The 16,039-nt window shown below is 38.2% G+C and overlaps 1 protein-coding gene across 1 annotated transcript; it reads left to right on the top strand.

Moving 5' to 3' along the window:
- The first annotated feature begins 450 nt into the window (after positions 1-450).
- Positions 451-15,979, top strand: LOC127788357 (psbP domain-containing protein 6, chloroplastic). The gene is made up of 3 exons (XM_052316527.1): positions 451-850; positions 13,699-14,015; positions 15,623-15,979. Exons 1-3 carry the CDS (start codon positions 508-510, stop codon positions 15,791-15,793), a joined length of 831 nt encoding a protein of 276 aa, XP_052172487.1. The 5' UTR covers positions 451-507; the 3' UTR covers positions 15,794-15,979.
- The last annotated feature ends 60 nt before the right edge of the window (positions 15,980-16,039 follow it).

Raw genomic sequence — 16,039 nt, 5'->3', positions numbered from 1 at the left:
TATAAATAATTTAAAAATTAAAGTATTTTTAATTTTTGAAAATTATAAATAATTTATTACAAAATATTTATAATTTTATGAATATAAAAAATAAAAATTAAAAAATAGTGGGTTTTAACCTCTGAGTAAGTTATTATTTGAGTTATCTTGACTAAAAAATATTATTTGGACAAATAATTAGGTTATTGAAATGATGATTGAAAGTGTAAAAATTCAAAAAATATCATTACCTAATTTATCGTTATTGTTTTTGGATGAAACTCGATTAGGCTTCATGATTGATGAAACTTGATCATTGACGATGAAATTCAATTCATGAAATTCTATGATAAATTTCGATCTATTAATCGAATTTATACATCTTATTTGGTGGGACCATGATCCTCTTGACAGCTCCCCGGGACCCACTGGAGGGTAGTCATCGGAATGGAGCTCAAACCTCATCCATAATACCGATTAAAAGCGGGAGAGTTCGGCCTAGCTCTCTGCAATCTGTATGGCTGTAAAATGGCTACGGCGTGCTTGACACCACTGTCCTCCGCTTCCATCTTCTCAGCTTCTTCAACTCCAAAACCTCCAAATTCTCATCCGCCGCCATCTTCCATCAAAATCCATACTCAGAATCTCAAGGCTCGACCTAATTCCACAGCACTCGGCACTAACAACAATGGCAATCGGAGTCCGAGACGAGAGTTCCTCGGAGGTGGATTGGCGGCGCTTCTCATCGCTTTGCAGCGACGAGCGGAAGCTCGCGAGGTGGAGGTCGGTTCCTATCTCCCGCCCTCGCCGTCCGACCCTTCTTTCGTCCTCTTCAAGGCCTCCCCCAGTGACACTCCGGCTCTTCGAGCAGGTTTAAACCCTATCATGTCATGCTGCTCATTCACCATATTGCACTCGTCTCTATTGTATTTCCCTGCTTCTCTATTTTTCCTTTTTCTTTGCCCCCCAATTTTTAGTGTGCTGTCTGAATTTTGCAATTTGGTTGTAGTGGCTGTTTAATTGTGTTTTTGTAATGACCTCAATCTGAGGTGGAGACCAATAATTAGTTCGCCTGCTTGTTTAGTGTTGTGCATTTTCAGGAATGCGAATGTTAGTACTGGGTTGAGAAAATGAAGGGGAACAATTAATTTGCTTATTCTTTCATTCCTCTTGGTTGTATAGGACGGTGACAACTGATAAGAACATTAAAAATTACTAATGTGCATAACTAATTTCATGTTACATTCCTCTGAGAAATCCAAGTGATGGACATACGGAATCGTATCTTCTAGGACAATGTAATCAAACCATGTAATCAAGCTTGGGTTTGTCTAACCTATTTGAACTCAGAGAAATCTGAAAATCTGCAAATGGGTACTTGCAGTTGAATTCCATTACAGAAGCCAAACACAGATATCTTCCACTGTATGAATTGCTCTCAAGCACCACATTTTCGAGTTACAACCAAGTAATTAAAGGTTAAGAATCACTGTTGGATGATTGTTTTGTTAACCTACAATCACAAAGGAGAACTGCCTGGGGAGTGCTTGGAAATACTATCCGATGCTTAAATTAGAGAGGGATTGTTTCAGAACCGACTATTCCTTCCCTAATGGATCCCGTACTCTGATATGCATGAAAAACACACAATGGAGTGCATACCAGAAATGTGACTCAATCCTTAGTTTAACGGCATGGAAGCCCTCTGTATCCCTAGAGGAGCCTCTAACCATCTATATCCCAACCTTAGAGGTTTAGCACTTCATGAAAAACTCATTAATGCATCACAAAACAGAATGACAGCATGTAAATGCAAGAAATCAACCATGCAATGGATTTACCCTTGAAGAGACCTTTTGGATTACATCTTTGTCTTTTCTTCAAGCTTAATGCTCTCTGAAGAGCCTCCTCAAAACTCTATTGTTGGTCTCCAAGGGCTGGATCCCATCTTCTATCTGTTGCTTCTTTTCTTTTTCCTTCTTTGTAGCACTTAGCAGAGGAACTTCTGTTGGCTTCTCTTACTCCAGATTTGATTCCCCCTCCACCTAATAGTGACCTAGCCTTTTTTCTAGAATTATTTCTTCCTATAATAGATGTATATCTTGTCTGGGCCACAAGGAAACCTGGCTGCAAAAGAAAAAGTTTCTAGAACCTTTCTGTTGCAACTGGATGCAGCTGCATTTTTTGGAGTCTTCTCTAGTCTCATTTGGCTTGCCTGGGTTGTAGCCAGCTGATCCCCAGCTCAGCAAGCCTCCTCAAATCTGCAGCTCCGCTACAGCCTCAAGCTGTCCTTTTCTTTTCCAACATCTTTTTATGAGTCAATTATAGGGTGTCTCCAGTGCTTGAGGCTTCTTGCTTTGTGAGGGTCAGGGGGAGGGTTGTCTGTGTATGAAGCCTTAGCCTTGCTTTCCAAAGAGGCTATTTGAATAACTCAAACCTTAAGTTCAAGACTCAATTTCCCTCTTCCAGGTTTGGGTTTTGGTCTCACACTTGGTCACAGATTAAGCCTCAATCAGCCCCCTTTTTCTTTCAGAAATTCCAGCAGCTTTTGGCTGCTATTCCTTCCCTTCTAATCAGATTTCCATGCTCTCTAACTACTGTTAAGGCATTAGGGTACCCTTTATAGATTCTTAGGAAGCCCTAGAGTACCATTTTCTTGGCTTTTTTTGGCTTCAGATTTTCAGAAAGTAGGCTGGGACAGCAAGCTGCTTGCATTTTTGGCAGTTTTCTCCACTCTATGGCTGACCATTGAATCTGAGCATACTCCCAAAATCTGATTTTAGTTAGGATCACTTGAGCTTCATGGCTCATCACTTCCTCCAAGCATTTTAGAGCCATTTTCTTCTACATTTAGGCTTACATTTCTTAGCATAATTTTAGCCTAATCTTCTTTGTTCAATACCGAGTTACTACAAGCTATTTAAGTAGGGTTCCTTGAACTGGCTTGTAGCTGAGGTCAGTTCCCAAATTTTCAAGATATTCATTAGCTATGTGCCATTCCAACCACTTCTTAATCCAATTTTGCGTTAGCTTACTTTTTAGCCTTATTCTCCTAAGCTTCTTATAAGAATTAGGGTGTTACAATGGGAGCCTGGATCTGACCTGAATTCCAACATCAAGATCCGAACATGCACAAGGGAAGAAGGAGAGATGCCTGGAACAGCAAGAGTCTTATGCTCAATTCATTATATTGGGACCATCTACAGGGATATATACATTATTGTCTGTTCTTTTGGAGACAGATTATGTGCACTGGACTACTCAAGTGCTTTAATAGGCCTGGCACCTTGTTCATCAGGAAAATATAAAAGTTGCACAAACTTCGGCTTGCTGTTTTTTGGAGTTAGTTGTAATGGCCTGCCTCCCGGAGCACTCGCTATCCTAGAAAATCCGTGAGAGGGTCGCTAAAAGATGGAGCAGAACAATATAACCAAACATTCATAGACTTTCACATTACTTAAAGACTTCACAACCCAACACAATCTTTCAATTTATATAAGAGCACTCGCTAACCTCTTCACTTTTTACACAATACCAAATTGAGGCAAAAGAAGACAAAATTATAAAAGACTGCTATACTCTTTTGCCCACCAGGCCTCCTCCCAGGATCCCTTAGCTTAGGGTGACTCTGTACACATGCTATACTGACTCAAACTCCACTAAATTCGCCCTTCTCCTAGCTTTACCTTTATCTTTACCTAAAATGACGTAAGCAAACAATATGAGCCACAAGGTTCAGCAAGTATATGCAATGATAATACAGGTAAAGGAGAAAGGTACAACGAGATAAACACAATCATGAAGCCCACTTCCCGATATGACTTATCGCCTTACCATGAACAGTAGCAACCATTACATCTGGTTATGACAAGTTATCAATAATTTATATTAGCCATGCTATTCATCAAGGAATCTCAATAGCAATGATGCATTATATGCAAATGGTATGTACATTGAAATTTGGTGGACTGTTATCCACCCCCCTCCACACCTAGACCATGCTAGGCAGCATTATGAGTTGTAGCTCCCATGGTTAGGCATAAGCTTGCCAGCTTGGTTGGATATCGTTTTTATCATGCGAATTTGCAGCCACACATTCAATATAGTTTGCACACATATGCCAATGCATCTAACATGTATATCTGCACTCAATCTCATCATGCGCTTTATGCACAATGCCCATTTTACTTCAATAACTGTTCCAGTAGTTTTATGAAGGTATTTCCTATCTACATTTAGCCTCTTTCATTTATGGTACTTAAAAATCCCATTATAAAGTCAACCCAATAAGAGTATCCACACAAGAACAACCCTCTAAGGATGATAATCGAAGCTAGTATTGGTGGAGGGCTTGCTAAGAGTTTAAATAAGGGCCTAGAACAAGTTAGAAGCACCAAAATATAGTTCAGGACAAATTGGAAGCAAATCGGTCTATAGGAAAAATAGGATTTGTCGACCGACCGAAGCTCAGAACCCAATATGTCGACAGATGAGAGGGTATCTGTTGACTGATCCCATTCAAACGCCCAATTTATCGACATGCTAAACCTTATTTGTCGACCGATCCCACTTAAATACCCATTCTGTCGACAGAATGCTGGAAGGCCATCTGTCGACAACCCGACTCCTTTTGTTGACAGACAGAAGCTTCCACTCGATTCCAACCCTAAAAAATACATGCAAGTAACGCCAAAAACTTGCATGCAACTACACACTATCAACAAATACGCCATTTCTTCCAAAGAATTGGGGAAGAACAATTCCTCGTCAAGATGATATGCACGGTTATTCGAAAGTATAAGAAAAACAACACGAAACGCAAACAACTAGAAATGGAAACCCTTCTACCAAAGAAGGAATTTCACCAGCGTTCGGCCTTCAAAAACAGCCATTCAAGACACCACAACCAAGGGAACAATTTAGCTATTACTTCAAAGAGGGAAACAATAACAAAACCGACACCAAGAAATTCTCATATTCAAAGGAAATCACACCGAAAGAAACAAGAGGAAAGAACTTGCCTTTAAAAACCTCTTGATGATTGATTTGAAGCACAAAAACCCTAAAGCCACTAGCTTCCACTTCCAAGATCTTCCAAATTCAAGGGAAAGATTGAGGAGCAAAGGAGAAAGAGAAGAGCAAGAGGAGAAGAAAAATGGGAGATGAGAGAGAGAAAAATGAGGCATTTCCATATATATATATATATTCTTATTTCTTTTTTCCTTTTTTTTTCTCCCCTTTTGCCATTTCCTAAATTGCCCCTTGTTAAAGTTATAAAACCCACACACACATAACCGAAAAGAGAAATTCTATTCACAGCCATGCTTTTTGCTCTTCGCAGCCACTTTTCAATACACCTAAAATAGCCTTGAACGAAAATTCAATTTTACCTTCCATTTTCTTCAATGCTCAACCACTCACATTAAGCAACCACCTACCATCACATTTTCTTCTCACCGGCCAAACTCTGTAATTCGTATTATTTCATGCCGCCATCGCAAAGCTATTTTCTCTTTACCACAGCAGAGAGGTCACTCATTCCTTTTGTTTCACGCCTACCATTACTTAGTTATTTTCTCTCAGCCAGTCGGAGTTAGCCATGGATTACTACAATCAAATGTTGATGACGACGTGGGTAGAGTTTGGAAGATAACAACTAACACCACAAATTATTCGATGGACAAGTAAGTAAACGAGTTTTGAGAGTTATAATAATATCTATATGTATTAGTGTCTGTTGTAGGAGGTGGGGAAATTGGATTCGGGAACTTTCCTGAATCCCAGGATTCGGGAAACATGGAGGACATAGGAGGACTAGGAGCCTTCTAGATGAATGATGAACCAACTCCTTATTGCTGAAGGAGCTCTTCACTTGTCAAGAGATGAGAATGCCATCATAGGGGTGACACATGGCAGCCACGGAACAACCCGCATAGCAGCAGCTCATGAGCTGCTTGGGAATCTTATAAATAAGACCCCTACCCATTTGATTTCAGTACAGTGAGGTAGAGAGAAGCTCCCAACAAAAAAAAAAAAAAGGAGAGAGAGAGAAAAGTGAGGGACAAAATAAGGAAAGAGAAGACATTCTGCTGAAAAAGGAAAGGTTTGCTGAGAGAAGCAAGGAGCTGAAGTAAAAAGTTTGCATTGGCTAAGGTAAGGTGAACTATATGCTTTATTACATGCAGCATGTTAAATGATTTATGCATGAAAGGTTTATAGCAGCATAATGGCATGATTTCATGTGCATTGCACATGCGTATGAATTACGTGTAATCTTAATGGTGGAGCCATGGTTATGGCAACAGGTTGTATATATGATGACTACAGTGTAGTGGGTGAGCTGGACTCCCCTTGCAGTATGGGTTCATTCCCAAGTGCAGGGTATGACCGCTGTAGGTTTGGGAGACGCGTTGAAGGTCAAAGGTGATCCTTCAGTTACTCATTGCATTGCAAATTCTGGAAGTTCCAATATTTCTTGTATTTATTTTGTTGCAGGCCATTGGTTACTTAACTAAATTCATGAAGTCAAAATTCAATTGAGGATGGTTCTGGTATATCAATGTCTGCTTGAAACAAACAAGGTATATAGCTCAGTTGAATCTTCTCTAAAAGTATTCATAGTGTAGTCATGCAAATGGATTTATCAACCTTTGATGATAACATAATAGTGGCAATCGCCGTATAAGTTCTAGTTACTATTTTTCACATAAACATATTTGAAATTATGGATTAGTTTGCCTGGGTTTGGAGGCGGTGGTTCGCCTCCGAACCCCCGCAATCGGAGGCAAAGAGTCCACCTCCGACCACCGTGTTGAAACCTACGAACCCCGCGTTGAAGCCCGTCGCAAAATTGAAAATCCAAATTCATTACCTGGAAGAAACTCTGGTGAGACGAGGTAACTCCAGTTACAACAGGTGACATAGCAGAGAGGGCGACAGCGAGTGTGCGAGGGTTGTGGTTGTGCGCGAGGTATAGAATATGTGGGAGAGAGTAGTTTTGAAATATAAGTGGCTGCAAAAAGTAATAAAAGTGGTTGCGAAAAGTAATCATACATTTTTTCTTATTTATGGCTGCAAAGAGCAAAAACCTGGCTGCGAAGAGCAAAAACCTGACTGCGAATAGAATTTGCCAACCTGAAATCACATTTCCAATTTAGCCCACTTATTTTGACTTTTCAACACATGCTACTTTGAATTTTCCACTAAGCCAAATCTACACCATTTGACTTTTCCACCTTTAAGGTTTTAGCCACTCTTCACTTAGCCATTTTTAACTTATACAGTTCCACTCATTTAACCCATCTTGCCATAAACATTAACATTAACATTAAACAATTCAAACCTTTAAGTCAACTATGCCAACTACAACCCATACGATAAAATATCAAATTTAACCTGAACCTATTAATGGGTCACTATATTAGTACTTCAGGATAGATCATAGTTGCTAGTGGACAGGACCTACAGGTGCAAAGAAGTAACTATAAGTGTAACATGATGGGTTAGAGTTATCCTGAGGAGGATCAAATAAGAGGACAAAACCTTGTCTTGTTTCACTTGTAAATTCATTTGTTCTTTGCAGTAGTCTTTTCTTAGCATGGCATTTGTTTTTGGATTATATAGCATGATATAGAATGAAAGTTGAGATTATATTTCCTATCTACCTAAATTATCTTTTGCAATGGAGCTATAATAAATAGTATTTAGTTTATATTGTAGAATAACTTCCACTATAGTTATTCTTTCTTGGAGATGATATCAGAGTATTCTCTCTCTATATATACATATCTATTTTTAAATAATTTAGATCTATTCTAGTCCCCCACAACTTTAATAGGGGAAGGGTTCGAGGCCACTCTTAGGAGAATTTTTTCTATATATGTAGATCCTTAATATATCCCAGTTGTAATAGGAAAAGCTTCAGTATCTCTTTCGCATGTTTTAACACTTCTACTCCATGATATGTGTCTTTACTCTTTAGCAACTTGTATACAAGTGTTATGTGAATAAAATAAACTGTGTATATTATCCACAAGTGTATATATATACATACACGTATTTAAAATTAATTACACTAATACCCTTTTACTTATCTTATTTAACACTCTCCCTCAAGCTGGAGCATATATATTGAGCATGCCCAACTTGGTACAAATATAATTCACATGAGACCCTCTAAACGACTTGGTGAGTAAATCAACTAGTTGATCGTTGGAACCCACATATGTTGTAATTATATCCCTAGAGAGCACATTTTCTCTAACAAAATGGCAATCAATTTCAATATGCTTGATTCTCTCAGGAAACACAAGATTAGAAGTAATATGTGTTACAGTAAGAAATTGACGTCTAAGTAAGAAATTGGAAGAGAAAAAATCACATAAACAAAATCCAAGAATCAGGTGGTGGGATTTAAAAGGGGAGAAACAACTAATCTTCAAAGAAAAATTAAGGGGTAGAAGAGAATGGAATGGAGAATGACAGACAAACCAAATGTGAAGAGAAATGGCTAATACCCTGAGAAACACAGCAAAGGTAGTGCTTGGAGAGACAAATGGTAGAGCCCCTAACCTTAAGGAGTCTTGGTGGTGCAATGAAGAAGTGCAATTGAAAATTAAAAATAAGAAAAATTGCTATAAGGCTGTATATCAGTGCAACAATGAAGAAAATCAAAAAAATTATAAAGAATAAAAAAAGGCAGCAAAAAAAGCTGTTAGTGAAGCAAGGTCAAAAGCATACGAGAATCTATATAAACGACTTGATACAAAAGATGGAGAAAGGGATATATATAAATTAGCTAAAGCAAGAGAAAGAAAAACAAGGGATTTAAATCAAGTGAAATGCATAAAAGATGAAAATCAAAATGTATTAGTGAATGAGGGAGCGATTAAGGAGAGATGGAAGGAGTATTTCACAAAATTATTCAATGATGATGGCGACACAAGAGTTAGGTTGGGACATCTTAGTAACTCCGAAGGGAACGTGAGCTATACATTTTATCGACGCATAAGTCCAAATGAAATAAGGCAAACATTAAAAAAGATGAAAAATCATAAGGCGATGGGATCGGATAATATACCAATAGAAGTATGGAAATGCATGGGAGGAGAGGATATCTCCTGGCTAACGAAATTATTTAACGCGATTCTTAAATAAAAAAAGATGCCAGATGAGTGGAGGAAGAGTATTTTGGTTCCTATATATAAGAACAAAGGAAATGTTCAAAACTGTGAAAATTACAGAGAAATTAAGTTAATGAGCCATACCATGAAACTCTGGGAGAGAGTAATAGAACAGAGGCTCAGAAAAGAAACAGAGGTCTCAGAAAATCAGTTTGGTTTCATGCTCGGTAGGTCAACAATGGAAGCTATATACCTACTGAGGCGCCTAATGGAAAGGTATCGGGATCATCAGAAGGACCTACATATGGTGTTTATAGATCTAGAAAAAGCCTATGATAGGGTCCCTAGAGAAGTATTATGGAGGGTTTTAGAGAAGAAAGGAGTCCGAATAGCCTATATACAAGCCCTTAAGGACATGTATCATGGTGCAGAGACAAGGGTCAGAACATGCGGAGGGGATACTAAACCGTTTAAAATTACAATAGGATTGCATCAAGGTTCTGCACTAAGTCCATACTTATTTGCTTTAGTAATGGATGAACTCACTAAAGATATTCAGACAGATGTGCCATGGTGTATGCTATTTGCAGACGACATAGTGTTGGTGGATGAAACAAAAGAATGAGTGAACACTAAGCTTGAGTTATGGAGAAACAATTTAGAATCTAAGGGATTTAAATTAAGCAGAAAGAAAACAGAATATATGGAATGTAAATTTAGTAAGAATGCAAGAGTGGAGGATGTTATAATAAAATTGGAAGACCAAATCTTACAAAGAAAAGACCATTTTCGATATTTGGGATCAGTGATTCAAAAAGATGGAAAAATTCACGAGGATGTCACGCATAGAATTAAGGCAGGTTGGCTAAAATGGAGAAATGCATCGGGGGTGTTATGTGATGATAAAATCCCATTAAAATTGAAAGGAAAATTCTATAGGATAGCTATAAGACCAGTTTTGTTGTACGACTCAGAATGTTGGGCAGTCAAATACCAACACGAGCAAAAGACGAGTGTAGCGGAGATGAGGATGTTAAGATGGATGTGCGGCCATACAAGAAAAGATAAAATTAGAAATGAAGTTATTCGTAATAAGATAGGAGTAGTGCCAATAGAGGAGAAGATGAGAGAGACTAGACTAAGATGGTTTGGTCATGTGAGAAGGAGACCAAGAGACGCTCCTGTGAGGAGAGTTGATGAAATTGAACAATTAATCAAAAAAAGAGGTAGAGGCAGACCTAAGAAGACTTTGAGGGAGACATTAAAGTTTGATATGAAGTGTATGGATCTCAATGAAAATATGACAAAAGATAGAAATACATGGAAGTCTAGAATTCATGTAGCCAACCCCACATAGTGGGATAAAGGCTAGATATGTTGTTGTTGATGTGTTACAGCCTGGTTGTCACAAACCAATTGCATAGATTTAATCTGTGTAACTCCTAACTCCTCAATTAATTGTTTCAACCACACTAGCTCACATGTTGTTACGGTCATTGCCCTGTATTCAGCCTCAACATTGGATTCGGTGACAACAATTTGCTTCTTACTTTTTCAAGAGACTAGGTTTCCACCCACAAATACACAGTATCCATATGTGGATCGCTTGTCACTAGGTGATCCTTCCCAATTAGCATCCGTATATCCCACAATTTGATTATGCCCATGATTTTGATACAATACACCCTAACTAGGGGTAGCTTTAATATACCGAAGAATACGGACCACTGCATCCCAATGACTGTTACATGGTGAATCCAAGAACTGACTTACCACACTCACAACAAATGAAATATCAGGACGAGTGACTGTGAGGTAATTAAGTTTCCCAACTAGTTGACGGTAGTGCCCATGATTAGAAAGAGTCTCCCCCTGTCTCGGTAACAGTCTGATATTTGGATCCATAGGGGTATATGTAGGCTTACCTCCAAGCAATTCTGTCTCCTCTAGCATATCCAAGGCATACTTCATTTGAGAGATATAGATGCCTTACTTTGACCAAGCTATCTCAATACCCAAAAAATATCTCAAAAGACTCAAATCCTTAGTTTGAAACTGTTGGTGAAGATGTGCCTTCAATTCAGTAATACCAACATCATCATCCTCTATAAGTACTATATCATCAACATATACCATTAGAAGAATGTGGCGGTCAGACTGGGAGTGACAAAAAACAGAATAATCAGCTTCACTCCAAGTTAATCCAAACTCCTAAATTGACCAAACCAGCTTGAGGAGACTGTTTTAAATCGTATAAAGATTTTTGAATGCGACACACCAGCCCAGACGCAGGTCGAATTGCATGACCGAAGAGAAAAAAGAACAAATCTGGAACAATGGTAGATCTGGGCTCACAAAAACTGAGAGTTATCGGATTTGAAACAACGATAGATGGCAAGGTGGCCAAATCTAGGTGGGAGCGGCCTGATCTGAAGACTGACGGCAAGATCTGGGGTTGCTTGATGATGGTCAGATCTGGACAGGTGTGGCGATGGCGACGGAGAGATAGCCAGATCTGGATAGGTGCGGCGATAGCGAGGGCGAGATCTGGGGGTGGCCTGAAGAAGATGGCCGGATCTGAAGAAGAAGAGGTTGCGATATCAAAGAAACGATTGCGTGACCAACGAAACCAGCGACGGATGAAGCGACCGGCATGATAGCGGTAGCAGGTGAAGCGACCGACGATGATGGTGTTGGTTGACGGCGACAGCGACGGCTGCTAGGGTTAGGTTAGGGTTTGGAAGACTCTGATGCCATGTTATGTAAATAAAATAAACTATGTATATTACCCACAAGTGTACAGTACAAGTGTATATATATATACATATACGTATTTAAAATTAATTACACTAATACCCTTTCATTTATCTTATTTAACAATAAGCAACTTAGATTCCTTTCTGCTCTAAAACCTTCATAAGATTTCTCTAGGCACTTTGTCATAAGCTTTCTCTTGATTAACACCATATGTATATCCTTTTAGTTCTCTCTATACCTTTCTATTAGGTGACTCAACAAATCTATTGCTTCTATTTTGACCTACCAGGCATAAAGCCAAATTGGTTTTTTGATACCTTGGTTTTTCTTCTTAATCTTTGCTAAATCTCTCTCCCAAAGTTTCATAGTGTGGCTCATTAACTTGATTCCTTTATAATTTCCACAATTCTGAACAATGTATCTCCTTTGTTCTTGTAAATAGGCACTAAATTGCTCTTCCTCCACTTGTTCAACATCTTTTTGATTTTAGATCACATTGAATAATTTCGTTAACCAAAAAATGCGTCTTCTCTCATACATTTCCAAACTTCTACTGAATATTATTTTGTCCAACTACTTAACTATTCTTCATCTTTTTCAACACTTGCATTATTCCATTTGGACATATAAATCTATAGAATATGTAATATCTATCTTCTTCAGAGTTACTTAAGATGCCCCAACATAACACTTGTTTTTTTACATTCATTGAATAACTTCGAGAAACTCTTTCTATCTCTCCTTGATCGCCCCCTCATTTACCAATACTTTTTGGTTTTCATCTTTATGCATTTCCTTGGGCTTAAATCTCTTGTTTCCTTTCTCTTAATTTAGCTAGTTTATATATATACATGCACATGCACACACACACACATGTCCCTTTTTCCATCTTTTGTATCAAGTCATTGATATAAATTCTCATAAGCTTTTGTAACTTTGCTTGGAGTTTGTCAGTTTGGTGTGCTTTTTACCCATGAATACTTGCATCCATGACATTTCATTGTGTAATTGAAGAGTTTTGTTATTGATTTACTTACTAGAACTTGAACTCTAGTCTTAGTCTTTCTATCGAAGAAAGCAACCTAAGCTACTGAAGTACCCTAAGAGACTTGTGGCAATATTCAACCTCTCAAACAAACATACTTGAATGCAACCTAAGCTACTGACCTACCATAAGAGACTTAAGACTTTCATCCTTTCCAATTCTATCTCTTAAACTGATATTGAATTATGGGGGAAATGACTTAACCAACTTTATGAGGGTCAGGGCAGTGGAAGTGATTCAAGGAGAAAATGTGAATCAGTCATGTCCCAGAGCACCGGCAGTAGGTGGAATTTCTGTGTTGCAAAATTCCTCTAGCATGCATTTTGCAAAACTTGTTTTCTTCTGATCATTATCAGGGTCAAAAGGCAGGGTAAATGTAAATGGACAAGACCCAAACAAAAGAAAAGGGTGAACAAGAAATAAGATGAAACATATTTTCATTATTATGTCAGAATTTTGTGGTAACTGTTCTAAAGAAGGTATAGAATTGATCACTGCAGGTTCTTCCACATTATTTTTGAAGCAACAACAATCAAGAAGTGATTAGAAGATTGACAGGAGAATGTGAAAATCATTTTTATTTTTTATTCAAGGTGTTCTTTCATCAAAGTATAATTTATTTAGGAAAATGTCATGACCCATGGAAGCTGCATTCTAGAAAAAGAATATTGGCAGCCAAACATTGCAATTTTGCAACCGCTCTTCCTATTTGTCTCTGACTTTTTCCTTCTTCGAGTTTCAGCATTTTTGTTGCTTCTTTGTCTCAATGAAAGTTCCAATCTAGTTTTCTTGCAGGAAATGTGCAGCCATACCAGTTCATTCTTCCTCCTACATGGAAACAGACACGTGTAGCCAACATTCTCTCTGGTAATTACTGTCAACCCAAGTGTGCAGAGCCTTGGGTGGAGGTGAAATTTGAAGGTGAAAATCAAGGAAAAGTTCAGGTAGTGGCTTCTCCTTTGATACGCCTGACTAACAAACCAAATGCAACAATTGAAGACATTGGAAGTCCTGAGAAGGTCATTGCTTCCCTTGGCCCCTTTGTCACTGGCAACACATATGACCCAGATGAGCTGTTTGATACAACAATTGAGAAGCAGGGTGATCAAACAGTATGTATTTTCAAACCTTCAAGTTTATATCATACTTCCACTGGTTTATTTAACACAAACTGCTTTACCTTCCAACTTTTAGTTTTCTGTTGAGAAAGAGAGATGCAAAAATGACCTGCAATCCTGACTTCTAAACAGCATCCTTGCCACATGCACACTAGCAGAGAAATTTTTCTTGGTTCTCACTAGCTGTAGGTACAGAATTTGGGACATCAGATCAGCCTCTTGATCCAAATTTGAACTCTTGTTCATTATAACGTATCAGGTTACTCGTTTTGGACTGGAAGATCACGGGTTTGACTTGTAGAAATAGCCTCCTTGCAAAGCATGGGTAAGGCCCTCATTCCCCTCCTTTGACCCTTGCAAAGAGGGGAGCCAACGCTCTTTTAGTGAGATTCGGCATATAGATTTAAGAAGAAAACAAAAGACCTCCTAAATCCTGGCCTCCGGCAAGCCATGACAAGGCAATATGAGATGCGATGACAAACGATTAAGATATGGAATTTGAAGCTTCTCCAAATGTCAAGGTCTATCCCTTCAGCTCCAATGACAAGAATGTCTTGCTCTTTGTTGCAACTAGGGAAAAGAGTTCAGCCTTTTCTATCATCTTTACATCAGCCTGTTTAAAATGGGGTAAATTGCATATACACCCCATGTGGTTTAAAGCGTTTTCAATGACACCCCTGTATTTCAAAATTGGCCCTGGAATCCTTTGTGCTTTCAATTCTTTGCAAACTGATTTGGGTTCGTTCCAGATCTAGAACAAAATCAGATCAGTTCATCTTTGACGAATCGATTTGGGTACATCCTCGTGCGTTCATTTGTTCTAGAGATGGTTCGATTGAATCACAGAGGGGTTCTTCTTCTTTCTTCCTCCTCCCCTTTCTTTTCCTCTCCTTTCTCTGTGTTGGTTCTCTAGAACTTGTTATCGGTGGGTCATCCATTGGCAAGAAGTTTGTCGCCGACCAAAATGGTTCCAGCTAGCAATTCTTTTTTGTTTTTCTGATTAATTTTTATTTTATTTAGATTTAGTTTTTATGTGACTAATCTTATTATAGACAACCTTAGCTCTTAAAATTGACAGTGTATTTGCAAAGAATTGAACACATTGGGTCTTTCAAGGCCAATCTTAAAGTACACAGGTGGGTCACTGAAAATGTGCCAAACCACATGGGGTGTGCATGCAATTTACCCTCTAAAATGCAACAGTTATGAGACTAATAGTCTTATTGTCGAAATCTACAAGAAAATACTAATGCAACTTTAGTATTGCATTATTATGCTGACATGGTATCATAATTCAGTTTTATCTTGCTCTCTAATACATTACAGTGCATAGTTTTTGATAAATTTACAAAGAAAGAATTTGACCCACCTACCGCAGTGTATTTAAAATAAAATATGTGTGACAATATATAATTGAATTGAGACAGGATGATAATGTACTGGAATGCCCTCCCTGTTAGCCGGGTTTTATACGTTCAACAATCATTTTCAGATCCACTGGACGTCTGTGATTTCTTGGGACAATTTCTGTGAATAAACTTTAGTAAAAGCCCGTTCCTTGACTGATATGATTGTAAATTTCGTGATCATTTTGTGTGCAGTATTACAAATATGTTCTTGAGACTCCATATGCTCTGACGGGATCACACAATCTTGCCAAGGCAACTGCAAAAGGAAACACAGTCATCTTGTTTGTGGCCAGTGCAAATGATAAACAGTGGCAGTCATCCCAGAAAACACTCAAAGCCATCCTTGATTCCTTCCAAGTGTAATTTTCTTTTCCCTGAAAACTAAAATGTTTAGGGTTACACTTACACTCAGTTCCTTTATTTATATTTGGCACATATGACACAGCAAGATTGTTTTCTGCGATAAAATTCATACCCATTTGTATCAACTGTGAAATTTTAGTTTGAAAAGGTCAAGAAGTTTACAGTTAATATTGCTCCGCTGACATAATTATGAGTTGCCCCCGAAATTGTGCATGATTAAGCATTAAGAAATGACAATAACAAACT

This window comes from Diospyros lotus, chromosome 13, assembly GCF_014633365.1.
Source record: "Diospyros lotus cultivar Yz01 chromosome 13, ASM1463336v1, whole genome shotgun sequence".
NCBI classification, from domain to species: Eukaryota; Viridiplantae; Streptophyta; class Magnoliopsida; order Ericales; family Ebenaceae; genus Diospyros; species Diospyros lotus.
This window is presented reverse-complemented; position numbering and strand designations above follow the sequence as displayed.

What these genes read in the sequence shown, in the direction of transcription:
- LOC127788357 (XM_052316527.1), top strand. Translation starts at nt 508, where the DNA reads ATGGCTACGGCGTGCTTGACACCACTGTCCTCCGCTTCCATCTTCTCA. An exon ending in CACTCCGGCTCTTCGAGCAG is followed by an intron (nt 851 to 13,698) that starts GTTTAAACCCTA and finishes GTTTTCTTGCAG; the next exon opens with GAAATGTGCAGCCATACCAG. An exon ending in AGAAGCAGGGTGATCAAACA is followed by an intron (nt 14,016 to 15,622) that starts GTATGTATTTTC and finishes TTTTGTGTGCAG; the next exon opens with TATTACAAATATGTTCTTGA.